This window comes from Mauremys reevesii, linkage group 5 (genome assembly GCF_016161935.1).
Source record: "Mauremys reevesii isolate NIE-2019 linkage group 5, ASM1616193v1, whole genome shotgun sequence".
Taxonomy (NCBI): Eukaryota; Metazoa; Chordata; order Testudines; family Geoemydidae; genus Mauremys; species Mauremys reevesii.
Window position 1 is genome coordinate 2,764,085 of NC_052627.1, and position 22,376 is coordinate 2,786,460.

At 47.8% G+C, this 22,376-nt stretch overlaps 1 protein-coding gene across 1 annotated transcript in view; it reads right to left on the reverse strand.

Annotated features, from left to right (window-relative positions):
* The window catches only part of SRP72 (signal recognition particle 72), a 44,381-nt gene that overhangs the window by 14,679 nt on the left and 7,326 nt on the right, over nt 1-22,376 (reverse strand). Inside the window, exons 3-9 of the mRNA XM_039539716.1 lie at nt 18,104-18,227; nt 17,094-17,237; nt 16,537-16,648; nt 8,350-8,381; nt 7,574-7,698; nt 7,424-7,481; nt 1,605-1,736 (exon numbers count right to left, since the gene is read on the reverse strand). Of these exons, the coding sequence (XP_039395650.1) occupies nt 1,605-1,736; nt 7,424-7,481; nt 7,574-7,698; nt 8,350-8,381; nt 16,537-16,648; nt 17,094-17,237; nt 18,104-18,227 (727 nt within the window). The remainder of the gene's footprint in view (nt 1-1,604; nt 1,737-7,423; nt 7,482-7,573; nt 7,699-8,349; nt 8,382-16,536; nt 16,649-17,093; nt 17,238-18,103; nt 18,228-22,376) is intronic.

Here is a 22,376-nt window from a genome sequence, read left to right on the forward strand (position 1 = left end):
ATTATACTGCCCTAACCGGGAATGGGACAGGTGGCGGTAGAGGCTGTGCAAACAGGGGAAGTCACTGGCCCAAGGAGAGTCTGACCCACAACTCCCACATGGCAGGGCCTTTGGGTGATAACCACAGCCATCACTCTGCACTCCTCTACATCTCTGTGCGCAGGCAGCTGGTTACTCCTCAGTGCCCCCTTGTGCTCCTCCTGCCAGCTTATTACATCTGTCTAGACACTTGGGGCTTGTCTACGTTACCCGCAGGATCGGCAGGCAGCAATCAATCCAGCGGGGGGGGGGGGGGTGTCGATTTATCGCATCTAGTCTAGATGTGATAAACTGACCCCCGAGCGCTGTCCCATCGACTCCAGTACTCCACCACAGCGAGAGGTGCAGGCGGAGTCGATGGGGGAGCGTCAGCTGTCAACTCACCACAGTGAAGACACGGCGGTGAATAGATCTAAGTACATCGACTTCAGCTACGTTATTCATGTAGTTAAAGTTGCATAACTCAGATCGATCCCCCCGGTGTAGACCAGGCCTTAGGGTCTGGGGGCAGAGACAGTCGGTTATGTGCATCCAGTGCCTAGCTCAAATCAGCATCAGAGCCTGTTGGTGCTACTGCAGTAATAAACACATTATCTGGGAAGAGACTCTCCAAGCGAGGCGCTGTGTGAGCCACCATCAGATGAATTTTTCTCAAAGGTTCTCCCTTTTTTTCGCACTAGAATGTCTGTGTGGGAGAGGGAGGAGCTGGACACACACAGGGGGGTGGTGTCTGATTTTACTAAGAGCTCTGGAAATGGAAGGAGAACCAGGTGAAAATGCCCAGAACACCCCTTCTGCCAGATTCTGTAACAGACAAAGGATAAATCTCAGTTTCTGCACACACGCAGCTCCAGGCATTTATTTCTTGCTAGAGTGCCTCAATCTCCCTCATGACAGGGCCACACTGAAAGCTGCCATCAGCAGCCAGTGTGCAACCCCATGAAGTGCCTGCACAGGTAGCTCTCTGTGGTCTAGAAACCAGACAGTATTTTTCTTAGGTATTTAGACTTTTATAAAGCTTACCCATCCAAACCACTGAGCTCATGGACCCCGATATTAGTACCAAATCCATTATTCCCGTGTTTTTGTTTTGGCAATGGACATTATTGGTCCTTGTTAACAAGAACAGCAGTATGCACATTTCCTCATATAGAGCAACGCACAATTTCTTCTCAATCTGCACATACCCAGTTAATACTATTTTAATAAACAATACATTTACCAGGATAGTCACATGAAGTTTTTCTGATAGGTATTAAACATTATGGGCCAGATTTTTATTTTTTAAATGCTCATCTCCAATTTAGGCACCTAAATGAATTGGCCAGATTATCAAAAGGCCTCAGCAAAAAGATTATTCTCAATAGGAGCTGCTGGGTGCTGAGCACTTTTGAAAAAAATCTAGCATTTAAAATTCACTCCATCTCTGGACAACATCCTGACTATTTTGAGGGGGAAAGAACAGTCTATGGAGATCTGACTAGATCAACTGGATTTACATTTCTGCTCAAACTCCTGTGACTGGTTGTAAATCTGTACCTAGCAGACACAGGACAGTTCTCTACCTGATTGGTGTACATAGCCAGTAAAGCTTTGTTGAATTCGATGGCCTGTAGCTGTTTCTTGGAGAGTTTGTGCTCCACGCCTTCTGCATTGGTCAATTTCACCTTTTTCTTTGAGTCAAAGACATTTTGGTCCTGTAGGAAACAAAACCGAGATCAAGCCAAGTTCCACTACCTTCATTAAATGGTGATCTCTATCTGGGCCCCCAAACTGACTTCATCCTTCCCCACACCACATGCAGAACGGGCAAGGAACACCCACAGGCATGTGTTTCTGCCTTATTTGCCAGCACTGGGCAGCATAAAGAACACAAGAAAGGAGCCAATGAGGCACGGTGACTGGGAGGGGAATAAGATAGGAGAGCATAGTGTGATTAAGCATCTATATAGCCTCCATTATAGTGCTACCTGAGCACCTCACCACCTTTACTGTCTTTATTTTCAACACCCCTGTGAGGTAGGGCCATGTTGTCATCCCCATTGTACAGATGGGGAACTGAGGCACACATTTGCCTAAGGTCACAAAAGGAGTTTGTGGTAGAACAGGGACAGAACCTGGGTCTCCTAAGCCAGCACCCTTCCCTCTGGGCCACATAGTCTGAGTCTCTCCTCATTGTTCTCCACCATAAAAACATAGTAAAAGTATATAACTAGCCAAATCCTGACTTATATAAATAGTATTTGCTTCCTAGAGCAAAGCCTTGCTAGACCTCCTGGGAAAGAAATAAGACCTTGATAACTGCTGACAGAAATCAACCTTTATGCTTGTTTGTTCACTTGCAAGACCGACTTTGTAGTTCTCACTGGTTTCTTATTACAAGAAGAGTTCACTTGCTTGACAATAAAAACACAAATTAACCAGTCGCAACCCTTTGGAAATGTTACATTATTTAGGTATTTATGTGACTTCCCGTGAGATACATACACAAAAGAGCGTTATGAGAGTCAATAGTTTCCCCTGGAGACTCTCTCATGTTCCAGAGTTTTCATTTAAAAAGAAATCAGGCCTCTAGCGCTTATGGCTGTGAAGAACACTTCCCAAATGTGAACCAAGTGTAAACTGGAGCTGTGATATGTAACTAAGGCCTGGTCTACACTGACTTAGTTGTGCATGTGTCTACACTCAAATTGGTCTCCCACCAATTAAATCATCCCGTTATGCCAACACAGTAACACCTCAGCCTGAGCAGGGGAGACCCACAATCGATGTGCTTAAGTCAACGCAATGCAAATGTAGACTCTGCGTTAGTTAAACTGATCCTAACTGTCCTCCAGCATCTGTCCCAGTGCTCCACACTGACCGTGCTAGTTACCATTGTGAAATCCACTGCGCAGGGGTCACGGAGACCAGAAGCCCCTCCCCTTTAAAGCCTGGCGAAGTTTTGAAATTCCTTTTTCTGATTGCCTGGCTCGGTGAGCACACTTAGCAGCTCTCCACTGTTGAGTGGAGCTGCCCAGCTGACCAGGCCGACGACACACTCCATAAAGTGGAGCAGACAGGAGATATTGGCTCTCCTGGGCTGGTGGCGAGAAGAGGCTGCCCAGACACAGCTCCAATCCAGCCATAGAAACATGGATCTCTAGGAGCAGATTGCTGGGGGGATGCAGAAGGGGTACGAAAGGGACAGCAGCAGCGCCAGGTGAAAGCAGGCCAGTGAGGCCAACAGTCAATGCAGGGCTGAGCCGCAGACCTGTCACTTTTACAAAGAGCTACATGCCATCCTCTGAACGGCGAGGAGGAGGAGGTGGTGGGTGAGGAAGAAGAGGAGGAATATGGGGTCACGCGACCGGTGGAATCCACCTGCACAGCAAGCCAGGACCTGCTTTTGACTCCACTGCCGTCCAGCCAGTCCCACCAGTGGCGCACAGGTGAGCCTGATGCAGGGGAAGGAACCTCGGGTAGGTATGTAGATAACTCTTCCATTACAGGGATGGCACCCCCAAAATGGCAGGACACAGCTGTTGACTTTTCATTACTTTACTCGTGCTAGAAGAGGCAGTGGTACAACCAAGAGAGGTAGAGTTGTCATCTGCTTTTCATTCCCCTCAAGAGTTAGGCCAAGGGGGCCAAGTGGAGCAGCCTGTTTATATGCACCGGGATGTCTTGTGAATCCTCCATCGAGATCTCGAGGAAACTTTCATGGAGGTGTCTGCAACCCTTTGCCGAAGGTTTCTAGAGAAGGCAGCCTTATTTCTTCCGCCGCGGTGGGACACTTTCCCATGCCAGTCAGTGATAACTTCAGCAGGCACCACTGAAATGCGCAGGTCAGCAGCACACGGACCCTGGTGGCTTTGAGATGCTAGCAGCAGCTTTGCTCTCTCTGCCATGGTTACCCTGAGGAGTGAGAGATCAGCTAAAATCACCCCTGCCTGTGGAAAACGGTGCCAGTGCTCAGTACCGTTGCCCTGTGCTACTAGAATCATAGATTCATAGATTCTAGGACCGGAAGTGACCTCAAGAGGTCATCGAGTCCAGTCCCCTGCCCTCATGGCAGAACGAAATACTGACCATCCCGGATAGACATTTAGCTAACCTACTCTTAAATATCTCCAGAGATGGAGACTCCACAACCTCCCTAGGCAATTTATTCCAGTGTTTAACCACCCTGACAGTTAGGAACTTTTTCCTAATGTCCAACCTAAACCTCCCTTGCTACCAGCGAGCAATTCCTTCTGCATTTCTCCAACCCCAGTGGGTCATACTCACCAGGCTGGTGTGGTGTATGGGGCCGTGCACAAGCAATCCCAATCCCAAGCGAGAATACAGAGCTTACAACGTTAGGGGAGCAAGGGGAGTGAGTTCAGCAGCAGTAGTTTCACTCTCTGTAGTGAATGTGCTGATAATGTACCACTGTGTGTTGTATCTTCAGCTGCTGCCACTGTGGCCTTCAGGGTCTCCCCCCCACACCCACAGGACACCTAAGCCAGATGAGGGGAAGAAAGAAGAGGACTCGGGATAACATGTTCAATGCGACCCTGCAAGCCAGCGCTGCATCGGACCACAAGCACAGGGCCTGGAGGATGAACACTGCGGACAGCCTGGAGAAGGGAAGAGTGGAGAGGAGACAGGCCCAGGAGTCCCAGAAGGAAAAGGAGAGGGAGAGGCACCAGGACATAATGGAGCTTCTCAGACAGCAAACACAGATGCTGCAGACTCTGCTGGACCTGCAGGTTCAACAAGCCTGGGCTCGCCTCCCTCTGCAGCCCAATGCAAACTCAATAGCGGGACCTTCTCATTAACCTCCCCCCAACATTCCACATGACATCGGGGTCACTATACTACCCCTACCACTCCACCTGGGGGGCACTGAAGACAATCGCAGCTTCACAGACACAGGCCTGTGAAAGCCACGGTTGGTGTACGTGTAGCTGAAATGGATGTGCATGTTCTTTCCCCCTCATAAGTTCTGTTCTCTTATTTTTTAAAGTTTTTGTTAGGTTTTTAATGTATTTGGTTTAAAATTGCATGGGGGATTTTTGCACTGATTTTGTTCTGTTGCAGAATAAAATTATTTTGAACATAATTATTTCACAACACATACAACCACATGCTCAACCATTTAAAAATAATAATTATAATAATAATTGGAGACATACCTATCTCCTAGAACTGGAAGGGACCTTGAAAGGTCATCGAGTCCCCCTGCCTTCACTAGCAGGACCAAGTACTGATTTTTGCCCCACATCCCTAAGTGGCCCCCTCAAGGATTGAACTCACAACCCTGGGTTTAGCAGGCCAATGCTCAAACCACTGAGCTATCCTTCCCCCCCGCAAACCTACCAATTTCCTGTTACTGCATAATGTCACACAACTCAGATTCAGTCCCAATTAAAATTCATAGGTACATTAGCAACATTACAGCAATCACCATAGGATTCCTACTAGGCCACAAAAGTACACCCCTACTCCCCCTACTACTCGGGTTCACTATTAAAATGGTCTTTCAAAATCTCATTGAACCGCGCAGCTCCACACTGAGCTCATCTAATAGCCCTTGTAGCCAGCTGTTCAAACTCAGCAGACAGTCACTCCACCTCCACCATCCACCCTGGCAAAAACGTTTCCCTCTTTGCTTCACATATATCATGCAGGACACAGCACGCAGCTATAACCATTGGGATAGTCTTCTCACTGAGATCCAGTCTTGTGAGTACACAACGCCAGCAGCCCTTCAATCAATCATTCTGTCATTCAACTGTCATTCTGCACCTGCTGAGCAGGGAGTTGAACTGTTCCTTGGTGCTGTCAAGGTGGCCAGTGCACAGCTTCATTGGCCAGGGGAGTAAGGGGGAGGCTGGGTCGCCCAGGATCATTAGTGATATTTCAACATTCCCTGTGGTATTCCACCTACCAGGAAAAAAGTCCCTGCTTGTAGTTTTCTGAACAGTTCTGTGTTCTTAAAGATGCAAGTGTTCTGCACCTTCCCTGATCAGCCAACATTGATGTCAGTGAAGCATCCCCAGTGATCGACCAATGCTTCCATAACCACAGAAAAGTAGCCCTTTCTATTGATGTACTCAGTGGCAAGGTGGGCTAGTGCCAAAATGGGTATATGCGTGTTGTCTATCGCCCCACCACAATTCAGGAACCTCACTGCTGCAAATCCATCAACCATGTCCTGTGCGTTGCCTAGAGTCACCGTCCTGCGTAGCAGGAGGTGAATAATGGACCTGCACGCTTGCATCACAACGGCCCTCAGGGTGCATTTCCTGGATCCAAATCATTCCCGACTGACCAGTAGCGATCTGGCACTGCAAGTTTCCACAGTACAATCACTACTCGCTTCTCCACTGTCATTGCAGCTTTCATTTTGGTGTCCCTGCGATGGAGAGCTGCGGTGAGCTCAGTGCACAGATCCAGAAATTTGGCCTTGCGCATCTGAAAGTTCTGCAGCCACTACTCTTCATCCCAAACCTGTATTACAATGCAATACCAACCAGTTTCTTGGTCCTAGAATCGGTGCCCCCTGTCTGAAGCCATCACCACCAACCTTGAATTGGTCCTCTGTGTGTCCCACAGCAATCTGTCCTCCATGAAACCATCATGCTCCCTATTCATTCAGTTCTTCTTGTGGCTCTGCAAATATTTCAGGATCTTGAGTCCAATGCTTGCAGAGGTAGAGTGAGACTAGATAAGAAATGTCTCCTCCGTTATGCTATTTGTATAGTTTTTTCACGTATAAAAATACTGTTGTGGCTGGGCACTTGATGTAAATTTCACTGTAGTCATCCATCAGGTTTTGAAGACAGCACAAAAGCCTCATGTCCGCAATGTGCACTAATAGCTTGCACAATGCACTTTAGAAGTTAATGAAGCACAAGCACAACACACCTAAATCCAGTATCTTTCCATTTCCCCAACTCCCTCAATTCTGTACCAGAAAAAAATTCTCTCTCACACATACACACACCCTTAGTCTGGAAGCTCCAGTCTTCTAAAACCCGGATCCTGCAAATTCCTAGGCACATATGTAACTCTAGTCATGCAAGCAGTGTGATTGGCTCCAGTGGGACCCATTTGATTGCAAAAATGATCCTGCACATAGATAAATTCAATCTGTTTGTAGGACTGGGGCCTATAAAGGATAAAAATATAATGGAAATACCAGTGTAACAGCAACACTATAAATAGACCTTTCATGCTAGAGTGATTCTTCCACTTGAAAGCAAGTACTTATTTCAAAGAGAGATGCAACTCTGCAATCCTTCTGCACATAGAACCCGCCCTCAAAGCCAATGGGAGCTTGTGCATATGGCGAGTTCTCAGTTCATTCTCATTTCTTTGCAAAAATGCTTTAGAAAGAGGATGGGCAATTCTATACCTTGTTAATAGTGATGATGTTATTTGCAATTACAGCAATCAATCCCACATCTGTCGGCCTGCAGAACAAATGAGAATGAAAGGCACAGCTATTAGACAGCAGCCTTGTCACATGTGGAATGATGAGAGCTTGTTTGAATAAAGCACTTACTTTAATTTGATGATTTGATTGTAAAGCTGGAGAGCATCCTCTGTACGCCCCTGTAATTGCATGATATAGGCCATCTGACCGTGAATAATGGCCAACTCAGCCTCGATGTCTTCCTCAGTTACATCCTGAAGGAAAATTCAGACAAAACAAAGTGAATCTTACCCCTTCCTGTGCTCCCTGGCTTCAGCGTTTGGCAGAGGACCTGTTCCTTTTTCTGTAGATCTTGGGCAAAACCATCAGTCACAATCCCCACCACTAGAAGAGCAAATCTTCAAAAGACGCGATTACACACATTCACGCCTTAAACCAAAAAATAGGGGCAAAAGGCAGCACTACCTTTAACCATAGAAATTACCCTCCCAACCCATGTATGTGCAGTCTGCTTCCACCCTACAGACACACCAAAGTGTGCTGGATATGAAACAAAAATGGTGGGCCTGATTCACCACAGCCTCAGCACCTCTGCAGTGGGTGTACCACCCATCCTCTGATGTGGTAGGAGTACACCCACATTGCACTGGTATAAAAGGGACTGCAGAAGGGGCAAGGCAGGAGACAGTCCGTCCCCAAGAATTTACATTTCAGCAATAGGCAGAAGGACAGCTCACACCTCAGGAGCGGTATTGTGAATATGAATTTAGGCAGATTGGTCACTCTTGCTGGGTATGATATTGCATAGCAATTTAACAAGTGATCACATGGCTAATCCCTGGTGCACTGCTTTGAAATACTTCAGTGTAAAATGCACATTATTCAGAGTAATAGCAACAACTTACAGAGTCTTCTGAAAGCGACTGGCGACACAGATCTAGAGAAAATAATTTGAAAAACAAATTTAGAAAGGGTTAATTCTTACCTACAGGAAAGCACAGAACAGGATGATGGCAGGAATGTTTGTTTATATCATGTGCCATTGTTGATACTAAGTGAGGCTTTTACAAAGTTTCACAGGTACTTTTTAATGCAAGAAAGTAAGGAAATGACTGGGTGCATGTGGGAGAGAGATAAGATCTACAGTGAAATTTTTAAATAAGTCAAGAATGCAGGAGACATTGCTCCTCCAGAACTCTTTTTGAGTACTCAAGTTTTCACTTGTTTCTCTCCTTCCCCTGTTCATTTTCTTTAAAACTAGTTTATGATTGTTCATGAAATAGCTCTCTGCACCATAACTACTTGCCACTCATATGACCTTACCCAGACTTAAAAGACTGATGTAGATTTTGTCCCTCTCCTTCGTGCAGTGATGCCTCACTAGTTCCTTCTGGTTTTCAACCCACTTTCATTCCGAGTCTACTCTTCTCTCTCACCTACTGCTCAGTAAGCAGTTTTGCAGTGTGATAAAAGCAGTGAAGCTCTGTGTTTTCCTAAAGATTACTGTCTCAGCGCCTGGATTAACTAGGAAGGGCCTGCAGTTTGTCTAGCTCCACACAGCTGTAGCTAAGGGCATGTCTACACTTACCTCCGGAGTGATTGATCCAGTGGGGGTCAATTTATTACGTCTAGTGAATACACAATAAATCAAACGCCGAGCACTCTCCCGTCAACTCAGGTACTCCACCGGAGCAAGAAGCGTAGGCAGAGTCAAGGGGGGGGCGTCAGCAGTCGATTTACCGCAGTGAAGTACATCCATTTCAGCTACGCTATTTTTGTAGCTGAAGTTGTGTAACTTAGACCGACTTAGCTCGCTCCCACCCCCCACACTGTACACCAGGCCTAAGGTCAAGACTGAACTGTGTTATTTATTACCATGGTATCCAACAGCAAACACATCTGAAGGGTTCCCATTATGTTCCACAATTAGATCATAAAAAAGCAAAATTACTACATAGGAATGTACACAACTAGCACTCCTGATTCCACAGTAACATTATAGATTAGATACTGAACCAAAAAATTACGTTAGAAGTACATGAAGGTTGCAAAGTCAAGCACTCCAAAGTCATGAAAGGCCAGAATTAAGGTTGCCTGTGCAAGCTTAACTCAGCCCCCTTCCTCAACTGGTTGCACACAGACAGAATCTTCAACAAATTTTGCTGTAAAACTAACAAACCTCTAGTAATGCCTGTGAGAATTGAGATTTTCAGCGATGTATAGCTTGGGATGACATAAGGCACATCCATGACACCAGGGCAACCACTTTGCCAAGTACTGAATCCTTGCTCTGCTGCTGGGAACATGCTAGAACTTCTCAATGAAACTGCTGTAAGCATTGTTTGTTTATTTTTTAACATGGGCAAACTGAAAAATGGTTACTTACCTTTCTGTAACTGTTGTTCTTCAAGATGTGTTGTTCATATCTATTCCAGTTAGGTGTGTGCGCGCCGCGTGCACAGAAGTCGGAAGCTTTTTCCCTAGCAGCTACCCATCGGCCAGCTGGGGAGCCCCCTGGAGTGGCGCCAATATGGCGATCCATATAAGAACCTGCCGGCCCAGTTCCTTCTTACCAGCTACTCCGACAGAGGGGAAGGTGGGGGGGGATGGAATAGATATGAGCAACACATCAGCTCGAAGAACAACACTTACAGAAAGGTAAGTAACTGTTTTTTCTTCTTCAAGTGATTGCTCATATCCATTCCAGTTAGGTGACTCCCAAGCCTTACCTCAGAAGTGGGGTCGGAGTCAAGAAACTGCGGATCGGACGATCGCTCTGCCAAAGGCCGCATCGTCCCAAGTGCGCTGAATGATGGCATAGTGGGACATGAAGGTGCGAACGGAGGACCTGGCTCTGCAGATTTCCTGGAGCGGAATGTGCGCCAGAAAAGCAGCTGATGACGCCTGAGCCCTCGTGGAGTGAGCCGTGACAGCAGGCGGAGGGACATTTGCCAAGTTGTAGCAACCGCAAATACAACCAGTGATCCACAAAGATATTCGCTGAGAGGAAACCGGAGCGCCTTTCATCCGCTCCGCGATGGCGACAAATAACTAGGTTGTTTTATGGAAGGGCTTTGTTCTGTCTATATGGAAAGCGAGTGCCCTTCTAACATCCAGGAAATGGAGATGCTGTTCCCGAAGGTCAACATGCGGTTTGGAGTACATGGAAGCAGACACCACTTTTGGCAGAAAGGCCAGGTGAGGCCTTAGTTGAACTGTATCTTTATGAAAAATGGTATAGGGTGGATCACAGGTGAGAGCTTGTAGTTCGGACACCCTGGTGGGCGGAAGTGATGGCCACTAGGAAGGCGACCTTCCAGGAGAGATAGAGAAGTGAACAGGTGGCCAGCAGCTCAAAGGAAGGGCCCATAAGGCAGGAGAGGACCAGATTAAGGTCCCACGCAGGCACAGGCGGCTTCGTTGGAGGAAGGTCCGGGTGCAGGAGACAACCATGGTTCTGGGAGATGAGGTCGGGGTCAAGAAGAATGCAGATGGGAGCTCGAACTGACAAGTCCAGCAGGATTGGGTACCAACACTGGCACAGCCAGGCGGGGGCTACCAGTATGACATCCGCCCTGTCTCGGCGGACTCTGAAGAGCACCTTGTGAATGAGTGGGAATGTGGGGGCGAAGGCATAAAGCAACTGGCTGGACCACGTGATCTGAAAGGCGTCTGCTATCGAGCCCGGGCTGTGACCCCAAAAGAAGCAGAAGGTTGGGCACTTCCTATCGGTCTGTGAAGTGAAAAAGTCGACTTGGGGAAACACCCAAATGCAGAAAACAGAGTAAATGACGTCCGGGCGTATCAACCACTCGTGTGTGAGAAAACGCCTGCTCAAGCTGTCTGCCAGTATGTTCTGGACACCCGGCAGGTACGAGGCCTGAAGCGTGGAGTGGGCTAAGCAGAAGTCCCACAGAAGGAGGACTTCTTGGCAGAGCGGCGATGACCGGGCTCTGCCTTGCTTGTTCAGGTAGAACATGGCCGTGGTGTTGTCCGTTAGGACTGCTACGCAGGGCCCTTGTAAGTGAGAAAGGAAGGGTTGGCACGCAAGGCGAATCACCCTGAGCTCTTTGATATTGATGTGCAACGACAGCTCGCTTTCGTGCTATAAGCCCTGCGTCGTCAGGGTCCCAAGGTGGGCCCCCCATCCCAGGGCAGACACGTCTGTGACTAGGGTCAAGATGGGTTGAGGGGGATGGAACGGGACCCTGGCACCCACCACCTGAGGATCCAGCCACCATCGGAGGGAGCCAAGTGTGCACTTCGGGACCGTGAGGACCATTTCCAGGCTGTCGCATCCCAGTCAATAGGCAGATGCCAACCACGTCTGTAGAGGCCTGAGCCTCAGCCTGGCGTGTTGTACCACGTAGGTACAGGATGCCATGTGACCCAGCAACCTGAGGCACTGTCTTGCTGTGGTGATGGGAAATTTGCAGAGGCTGGTAATTTTGCTTGCCATAGCCAAGTGCTGTGCCTCCAGAAGAAAAACTCGCCTGGTTTGCATCTATAAACGCTATTGTTTGAGTAGGTGATAGGACAGATTTGCTGACATTCAGCATGAAGCCCAGTTGAGTGAACATGTCCGTGGCCAACTGTATCTGAGACTGGACATGTTGATGAGACCGACCCCGTATAAGCTAGTCATCGAGGTATGGGAAGACGTGCATGCGGTGACGGCGAAGGAAGGCTGCCACAACCGCCATGCACTTGGTAAAGACACGAGGGGCTGTGCACAGGCCGAACGGAAGGGCCATGAACTGATATTGCATGTTGCTCACCATGAAGCAGAGGAAACGTCTGTGAGGCGGAATAATTGAAATGTGAAAGTACGCGTCTTTCATATCGAGGGCGGCATACCAGTCTACCGGATCCAGCGAGGGAATGATAGTGGCTAAGGAGACCATACGAAACTTCAGGTTGATGCTGTGCCTGTTGAGCTCCCTGAGGTCCAGAATGGGCCGTAGGCCTACCTTTGCATTGGGGACAAGGAAATAACAGGAGTAGAAACCCTTGCCCCTGAGCTCCTGAGGCACTTCCTCGACGGCCCCTAGGGCAAGGAGGGATTGTACCTCCTGGATGAGGAGTTGCTCGTGAGAAGGGTCCCTGAAGAGGGATGGGAAAGGAGGCTGGGATGGAGCGGAAATGGATAGAATATCCCGTCCACACCATGTGGAGGACCCAACGGTCTGAGGTAATATGGGACCAGGCATGGTAGAAATGGGATAGACGGTTCAGAAACGGGGTGAGAGCTGGTAGTCCATCCTCGGGCACACCTTCAAAACGGGCGCTTAGGGCCCAGGGGAGGCTTAGACTGTCCTTAACCCTGTCCAGTGGGGGAGGGGCGAGACGGTCTATATCAGGAGTATCTGTTTCTCCGACGAGGAAAGTCCTGCCTCGGTCTAGGCGGGAAGGCGCGCTGCTGTGTGGTCTGGGGTTTAAATGGCTTTCATTGGTTAGCCGGCGTATGCATACCTAAAGATTTGATAGTGTTTCTTGTGTCCTTTAAGGTATGCAAGCGGGAATCGATTTGCTCCACAAACAAGCCCTGACCATCAAAGGGGAGATCTTGGATGGTGCTTTGGACCTCCGGAGGGAGACCCGAGGATTGCAGCCAGGCATTGCGTCGCATGGCAATGCCAGAAGCCAGAGTGCGCGCAGCCGCGTCCACAGCATCGATGGAACCCTGGAGGGAGGTCCGGGCCACCAATTTACCTTCCTCAGCAATGGCCCCGAGTTCCGTACGGGCCTCCACTGGGAGAAGATCTTGGAATTTAAGGACCGAAGAGTTAAAGTTGTATCTACTGAGGATCGCCAACTGGTTAGCGATCCTAAGCGATAGACCCCCAGTAGAATAAACCTCTCTCACAAAAAGGTCCAGGCGTTTAGCATCCTTATAGAGTCATAAAATACCAGGGTTGGAAGGGACCTTGAGATCATCTAGTCCAACCCCTGCTCAAAGCAGGACCAATCCCCAGACAGATTTTTGCCCCAGATCCCTAAATGGCCCCCTCAAGGATTGAACTCACAACCCTGGGTTTAGCAGGCTGATGCTCAAACCACTGAGCTATCCCTCCCCCCTTTGATTTGGGCACAGGCCCTTGCTGGCCCTGCCTTTCTCTGGTGTTTACCACATCCACCACAAGCAAGCATGGGGTGGGGTGAGTGAAAAGGTACTCATAACCCCTGGTGGGAACAAAGTATTTCCTTTCTACCCCCTTGGCTGTGGGAGGGACAGAGGCAGGGGTTTGCCAGAGAGACTTGGCATTACTTTGAATAGTCTCGTTCATGGGGAAGGCCACCCTGGAAGGTCCTCCAGGGCCTAAAATGTCCATCATAGGGTCCTCCTCCTCCACAACCTCCTCAACTTGGAGGTTCATATGAAGGGCCACGTGCCGAAGCAGTTCATGGAGGACCCCAAAGTCCACTGGAGGTGGACCAGACATGGACATGCCAGCCACGACCTCATCAGAGGAGAACGAAGACGACTCCACTGGGAGAGCCGGGGCGGAGACAGCCTCTTGGGCCCCCGGGGTAGCCCCTACCAAGGGTGCTGACTCCGCGGGTTGGTCCAAGTCTGGAGGAGGGCGGCTGAGGGTTGCCTCAGGAGGACGAGTGTCTGAGCGTGACAACGTCCGGGCCCCCGGGGGGCATCTTGGGCCCGGTTATATGCCCAGGGGGTCCAGAATTGCCACTGAGGCTGCCAATTGGGCACTGGGGGGTCTTGTCCGAGGCTTCCCAGGCCCGACTGGGGAATGTCCGAAGCCCCTGAAGCTCTCCCCGAACTGCCACAGGGGGATTGGGACCATGACGGCCAAGGAGGGGCGGTGTGTGAGTGGAGTAAAGGGGGCACCGAGCCCCTTGGTAGCCAAGGGTCATGTGGTGATCGGCGCCAGGAGGCTGATCACCATCGAGAGCGGTGCCGCGATGAAAAGCGGTGCCGCGAGGAAGAGCAGGAGCGGGCCGTGGACTGGTGCCATGGTGACAATCGGGGATCGATGTTCCGTGTGGCGACAGTCCGAACAGTGCCGAGAGGTCACTGAGCGAGACCCAGACCTTGAGTGGGACCACATTCCAGAGTCAACTGCAACCTCGGGCAGGAACAGCTCTGAGGATTGGGGCTGCGAGACCAGTGCCGGGAGTCTAACCAGTGACATGAGTCAGACTTGGAATGACGCCGGGACTCCGAGAGGCATGGAGATGCTGGTCTAGGGACTGACAGTCCGAACATCGCCGGCTTGCCCTTGGATGGTACCGGAACTCGGGCCGGGGCCGGTGCTGGGGCCGGAGGTACCAGGGCCGTCATTTCGATGAGCCCTCTAGCGGCCTCAAAAGGTATCCGGAGTGGAAGGCAATGTAATCTCCTCCACTTGAACGACACCCTGTGCTGGGCTGGCATATTGCTCGGTCAGGGCCGGAACAACTGCTTCGACCCTAACGAAGGGTCCTCCCAGGGCTTGCTTCTTTCCAGTAACCAGGGAATGGGAACAGTGCCAAGGTGGGCGTTTCTGGGGCCCGGGAGATCGTCGGTCCCGAGGTGGGCACGGGATCTTCTGTGGCGCCGTAATAGGCACCGCTGGGGAAGCACTGCGCACTGAGGCGCTCGGGCCCACATCTTGAGAGGCCGCAATGCAGACTCCACGAGGAGTTGCTTGAGTCGAATTTCCCTCTCTTTTCTTGCCCGTGGCTTGAAAGCCTTACAGATTTTACACTTGTCAGCCTGATGGCCCTCCCCCAGACACCTAAGGCAGGAGTCGTGGGGGTCACCCTGCAGGGCAGTTGATTAGTGCTAAACTGCCCTCAACTACTAAGCTACACTTATAACACTACAGAGAAAAACACTTAACACTAACTGCTAACAATTAACTAACAACAATTAAGATAAGCCAGGGATTAGTGGAGCACTTGAGAAACCAAGAGACCACTGTTCCAACAACTGACACTGGCGGTAAGAAGGAACTGAAGGAGGGGTCGGGCCAGCAGGGTCTTATATAGAATGCCATATCAGCGCCACTCCAGGGGACTCCCCAGCCAGCCTGACGGGTAGCTGCTAGGGAAAAAGTTTCCGACTTCCATGCCTGCGGCGCGCGCACACACCTAACTGGAATTGATATGAGCAATCACTCGAAGAAGAAGGTATTTTTTCTAACACTCCTTCTTGCAAATGGCTGAACTGTTTATACTGAGGTTTTCCAAAAATGCCAGGCCTGAGGCAAGCACCTGGCCTGGAAAACTTCTGAATGACTATAGTCTGGCAAAGTTATAAGCAACTGAAAACAGGGCCTTACAATGACAAGTGTTGGGTAGCTTGAAGTATTGATGGTATTGCTGGCTGCACCTATAACATATTTAGTCAGCTTAATAAGAAAACATAAGGGAGTTCAAAGCTTTTCAGTTTTGCAGCTGTTGATGTTAAACCTAAGGCCTGTAACTTGATTCCTCTTCGCTACTTTCAACTTCTACTTTAAACTTTTATTCTCCTTCCTACACATACAGACTGAAATAGAACACTAATAAAACCAGTCTTTCTGAATGTGAAAAATGAAAGTTAGTACACTCGATAGGGCAATCCCCAACTCAGAACATTACTGCACTCTACAGTCTTCAGTACACTCATAAAACAATGACTATCTAGGACTTTTAAAACTTCTGCCAATCTGAAGAGATTGCACTGTCAAAATTATACGCACATACCAAACTGCACTCAGGAATTAAATACCAGTTGGGAGGGAAGACTGAGATGTTATATACAGTTTGCTGCTGTAAAATGATGGCAAAACAATAAACTATACATATCTGGAAAGCAAGCGGAGAGCTACGGATTGAAAAGCTATGTACCACATGGGAATTGCAGATAAGAAAACAGTTTGATCTACAATAGCTAAAAGTTACTGATATAATAAAAGTTATTTAAGGAATGTTAAGTGCTACCAAGTCCCAACCATTCTTGGCAAACACACAATGGAAACTGTAATAGAAGAACCCTACAGTTGTCCAATCCCACTTTCAATCCAGAATCAAATTCTTGTTCTCTCTCTAAATGTGTTTACAAAGAATGAGTGACAGAGAGATCTAACACACCCCCATGTTTTTACCTTCTGCTTTCTGTAGGTTTTCCATTGCCTCATTCAGCCTGCCTTGCCCAATCAATGCACATGCAGCATTATAACACAGCTCATAGGTAGCTTCTTGGAGGCCCAGATCTTCCTGACATGGAGTGAAATGATTGGGTTAAATGCTTGAAAGACAAATTAAATATAGCCTAATTTTGGATCATAATCTAAACACATTTGTTTAAAGCCACTTTTATAGGATTACCACAGACACAAATCATAGCTTTTAGCAAACATGCCAACTTCTTAGATTAATATACAACAGAAGATTCATTATGAAATCCGCACATTAAGGTGATCTTGAGAGGACATATGTTGTCTAAAAAGCCATGAGTGGTCTTCCCCTTACGCTGCAGGACAAAGCCAAAGGGGAATCTGCAATGCAGCTATCCAACTCTTAGCTGTAGAGCAGCCCTGTTCTTAGGAACTGGAGAGAATCAGATTAGACCTCGGGGAGCTGTCCAGGCTGTTTAAGCAGACAGAGAATTCGGAAGGGGGAACAATCTCTCCCAGGTGTGTGCACATGCACACACACTCACTGGCTCCACTTTCTCCCATGTGCTCTGCGCTGCAACCACTGCAGAAAGGTTGGTTTTCCTTTCTTCTTCATAGTCGTCTTGAGAGTTCCGGATGAGATCCCGATACACGGCTAAGCAGTCGTCATAGTGCTCCAACCTATACAACTGAAAAAGAGACATTGCCCTGCACATTGGCATCCACAACTAGAGACAGCTGAACAAGTGCTGTAATGTCTAAAGCAGAATTTACTTGGGAAAATAGAGTTGATTATGGTCTCTGCCAGGATCTTCATGGCAGTCTTTAGCACCTCGCCAGGGAGCAAATTAAATGACCAACTTTCAAGCATTGTTTACAGCAAACAACTGTTTCTTCAACACGTCGGGATCATTCTAATCAACTGTGGAAACAAAAGGAGGAGGAAAAGCCTTTTCTCTTCCTCTTTTCAATCCTGATGCTCCAAGGAAGCCCATCCTTGTGTCGTTTCACACACAGCTAGCTGCTCCTGATGTCACAGAGCTATATGCATGAAGCATGTGCAGAACTAGATCCTAAACCAAGAGCTGACCTGGCTCACAGAGTGGAAAGTAAAGCACTCTCCTCAGGACTGCCCACTTCCCTGGCTGATGGAAATCAAGCAAATCACTTCATTCTAGCCCTGGGGAGAAGGAAGGTGGCCAACTGTATGGCTGCACAGGCACATTTTGATTCAGTGGCTTCCAGCAAACTACCCCACTTTCCAGAACAGAGGAATGGGATTCATTAGAAGCTGAAATGGATGGAAGTGGGGGAAGAGTAATGAGCCAACAAGTGAAAGGATGGCGCTGGCTAACTAGAAGAGAGGGTGAAATCCTAGGCCCCAGTGACGCCAGTGGGAGTTTTGTCACTGATTTCACCAGGGTTTTCACCCAGAACATAACCGTTTATTAAATCACAACTGAGGGGGAGAAAAGTTTCTCTCTGATTTTTTTCCACCCTCACAAAGCAAAGGGCTCTTGAATGATAGACACCGAGTTTCCAAAGCAGTAATTACCACTTGTCCATGAAGCTCCTTCAGTTTGTCTGTCTGCTGGCTGGCACTCTGAATGGTCTTCAGGGCATTTTCAATTCTGTTCAACCTGTACTCACAGTACGCCTTCTCAAAGGTGATAGAGTCACTGCGAAAACAAGGCAGAGAGTGACGGCAGGTGCATCACCACAGCACTCATTCTACAACATTTGCCTCCCAGGAGAGCCATGAACCCTTATTTAAGCATCCATAATTACTCTTATAAGACTACCATGTTGTTAGAGGCAGAACAGCATGTGTTGGCACCAGGCTATTTAATTATTTCTCTATTGAGCAGTGACAGTACCTAAAACATGTTTTCTTAGAAAGGAAGGGAATAGAAAAGCCCTACCCCGAAGAAGAATCTAAATTAGCTAAACCAATTCAGACTCCTCAGTACCCTAGATCACCACTTCATGGCATCAAAATCTCCAGGATGTGCAGATTGCCTGTTTATTTTTTGTATAACATACTTTTCTAAGGTAGAAAAATGAAAAGATTCACTGAATAATCAATGAAGGAAAAGAGGATTGACCGCTGCTGCATGCAGAAAGGGGTATCACTACAACCCAAAGATACAGATATTCAGTTCTTGCAGACAGAGCAAACGTGATGACACAATCTCTCCTAAACTATAAACCCCAAATCTGATGCTAAGCAATGAAAGCTGTCGAGAAACATCACAATTACAAGGGAGAACCCAGGGCAAAACTGGTAGGTTGAATCAGACCTAAAAGGGCACTGTTGACACCAGCAAGCCTTGATATACACTGACCGGGTAGTTTTTATTTAAAAGGAGTCCAGTATATATTTCCCCAGCAAATTATTGATCAGGTTGAGTGAAAACAAAAAGAAGGGACTAAACTTACTGTGACTTTAGCACAGATGCTGTGAGAGAGGTTTGTCCATGTTTTATTTAAATGTTTTCTGCACTCTAAACATTTCTGGGGGGAATACAAGGATGGAACAGTAATAAAAAGATTAAAACATGATCCTGGTCACGATAGCCCCAATGAATCAATCAGAACGGACGTATCAATTGTGATAAAGAACTTTCTTTGCTCTGGAGAATACACAATTCAGTGGTTGAGCAAAAAACTTCAGTTTCATAAGAATGGCCATACTGGGTCAGACCCATGGTCCATCTAGCTCATATCCTGTCTCCAACAGTGATCAGAGCTTCAATGGGAGTGTACAGAACAGGGAAATTGGGAGAAATACACCCGTCTTCCACTCCTGACTTCTATGCAGCGTCGTTGTAGTAGTGTCAGTCCTAGGATATTAGATGTCAAATATCCTGGAACTGACAGAGCTATAACTACACTGCATACAACACTGGAAGATATTGAAGTTAGCCGCCTGAAACAGAAACACCTCAACATGAAGAACAAGGAAGCAAAACTTAATAGCAACATCTATTTCCTGAGCAAATGCAAGAAACAAAACATCATCCCCAGAGGGCTTGCCATCTATAACCCTCTGACCGCTACTCCTGGCTTCTGGCAGTCAGAAATTCAGGGTCACCCTGAGGATGGGGCTGCATCCCTAACCATCTTGGCTAATGGCCATTGATAGACCCACCCTCCATGAACTTCTCTATTTTTGAATCCAGTTATACTTTTGGCCACCATAGCATCCCATTGCTATGAGTTCCACAGGTTAGTTGTGCGCTGTGTGAAGAAGTATTTCCTTTTGTTTGTTTTCAACCTGCTGCCTATTAATTTCATTGGGCAACCCCCTGGTTTTTATATTGTGGGTAACGATAAATGACACTTCTCTATTCATTTTTTCCACACCATTCATGATTTTATACATCTCTAGCATATCCCCACTTGGTCATCTCTTTTCTAAGATGAACAGCCCTAATCTTTTTAGCCTCTCCTCATACGGAAGCTGTTCCATACCCTGGATCATCTTTGTTGCCTTTCTTTGAACCTTTTCCAGTTCCACTATATCCTTTTTGAGATGGGGCACCCAAAACTGAACACAGTATTCAAGGTGTGGGAGCACCATAGATTTATATAGTGGCATTATGATATTTTGTGTCTTATTTTCTATCCCTTTTATAAATAATTCCTAACATACTGCTAGTCTTTTTCACCACTGTTGATTCCAAGAGCTCTTTTTTGAGTGGGAACAGTTAATTTAGATCCACTCATTGTGTGTTCTTGGGATTATTTTTTCTAATGTGCATTACTTGCACTTATCAATGAATTTCATCTGCCATTTTGTTGCCTAGTCACCCAGTTTTGTGAGACCCCTTTGTAATTCTTCACAGTCTTCTTGGGATTTAACTATCTTGAATCATTTTGTATCATCCGCAAACTTTGCCACCTCACTGTTCACCCTTTTTTCCAGCTCATTAAACTGGGGTGACGGGCATGAATGATGAATGATGAATGAATATATTGAACAGCACATGTCCCAGTACAGTTCCTTGGGGAACCCTGCTGTTCATCCCTCTCCATAGTGAAGACTGACCATTTAGTCCTATCCTTTGTTTCTTATCTTTTAACCAGTTACTAATCCATGAGGACAACCTTCGCTCTTATCCCATGACTGCTTACTTTGCTTAAGAGCCTTTGGTAAGGGAACTCGTCAAATCAGTGTTACATTAGCTACCATCCAATCATCTCATACAGAGGTTTGTTTCAGCAATAGATTATACACTACAGCTAGGAGTTCTGCAATTTCACATTTGAGTTTCTTCAGAACTCTTGAATGAATACCATCTGGTCTCAGTGTCTTATTACCATTTAATTTATCAATTTGTTCTAAAACTTCTTCTACTGACACATGAATGCAGGACAGAACTTCAGATTTGTTGCCCAAAAAGAACAGTTCTGATGTGCTCACCGTAGGACTAAATCAAGAACTGACACTGTGTTTCTGGGTTCCAGGACTAGCTGCATAAACAGCTGCTTCTTGGAGGAGTCCAGAAATTATGTCTCTGCATCATGAGATGGCATTTACTCTGTCAATATGAGGATAGTTGAAATCACCCTTTATTATTATTGCGCCTTCTGCTTTTGAAGTCTCTCTGACTTCCTCAGCATTTCACGATCACTGTCAGGTGGTCAAAAGTATATTCTTACTGCTAGACCAGACGTGGGCAAACTACAGCCCGCAGCCCACATCCAGCCCACGGGACTGTCCTGCCCGGCTCCTGAGCTCCCGGCCGGGGAGCCTAGTCCCCGGCCCCTTCCTCACAATCCCCCCCTCCCCTGAAGCCATGCCCCCGCACAGGTCATGCTCTGGCCTGCCACTCCCGCTGGGCAGCGTGGGGAGCACAGCTGGCTCTGGCTGGGTGTCGCGGCTGCGAGCTCCTGCTGCTGGTAAGGGGGCAGGGAGGCTGGGTAAGGGAGTGGGGACAGAGGTTCTGGGGGGCAGTCAGGGGATGGGGAACAGGGAGGGTGGGGAGTGGGAGTCCCGGGGGGGGGCTGTCAGGGGGCAGGGATGTAGAGAGGGGTCAGGAAGGCAGTCAGGGACAGGAGGCGGGGTTGGATCCTGGGGGGGCAGTTAGGGGTAGGGTATCCCGGGAGGGGGTGGCCAGGGGACAAGGAGCAGAGGGTGGTTGGGTAGGGGGTGAGAGTCCTGGGGGGGACTATCAGGGCGTGGGGGTGTGAATAGGGCTCGAGGCAGACAAGGGACAAGGAGCAGGGGGGTTTGGATGGGTAAGGGGTTCTGCGGGGGGCAATCAGGGGGCAGGAAGTGGAAAGGGGCGGATGGGGGCAGGGGCCAGGCTGTTTGGGGAGGCACAGCGTTCCCTACCCAGCCCTCCATACAGTTGTGCAACCCTGATGTGGCCCTCGGGCCAAAAAGTTTGCCCGCCCTTGTGCTAGATGCTTTTTATTCAAACATGGAATTTCTATCCACAGAGATTCTATTCACAGAGATTTGAAAAAAGATAAAGAAAAAGATTTTTGCTGTACTTGGCTCTAGACTTTTTTTCCCACATATAGTGCCACCCGTCCACCAGCACAACCTACTCTGCATTCCTATATATTTTGTACTTTGGTGCTACCCGGTCCCATTGTCGTCATTACACCAAGTTTCCATTATGTCTGTTATAGCAATATCCTCATCTATTGACAGGCATTCTAGCTCACTGATCTTAGTATTTAAACTCCTTGCATTTGTATATAAGCACTTATACATTTTGTCTTCACGTGTTATTTTTGAATGGGATTCTATTTCATTTGACTGTTTCTCACTCGTTCCTACCTATACTTACCCAATTTCTTATCTATATCCTAGT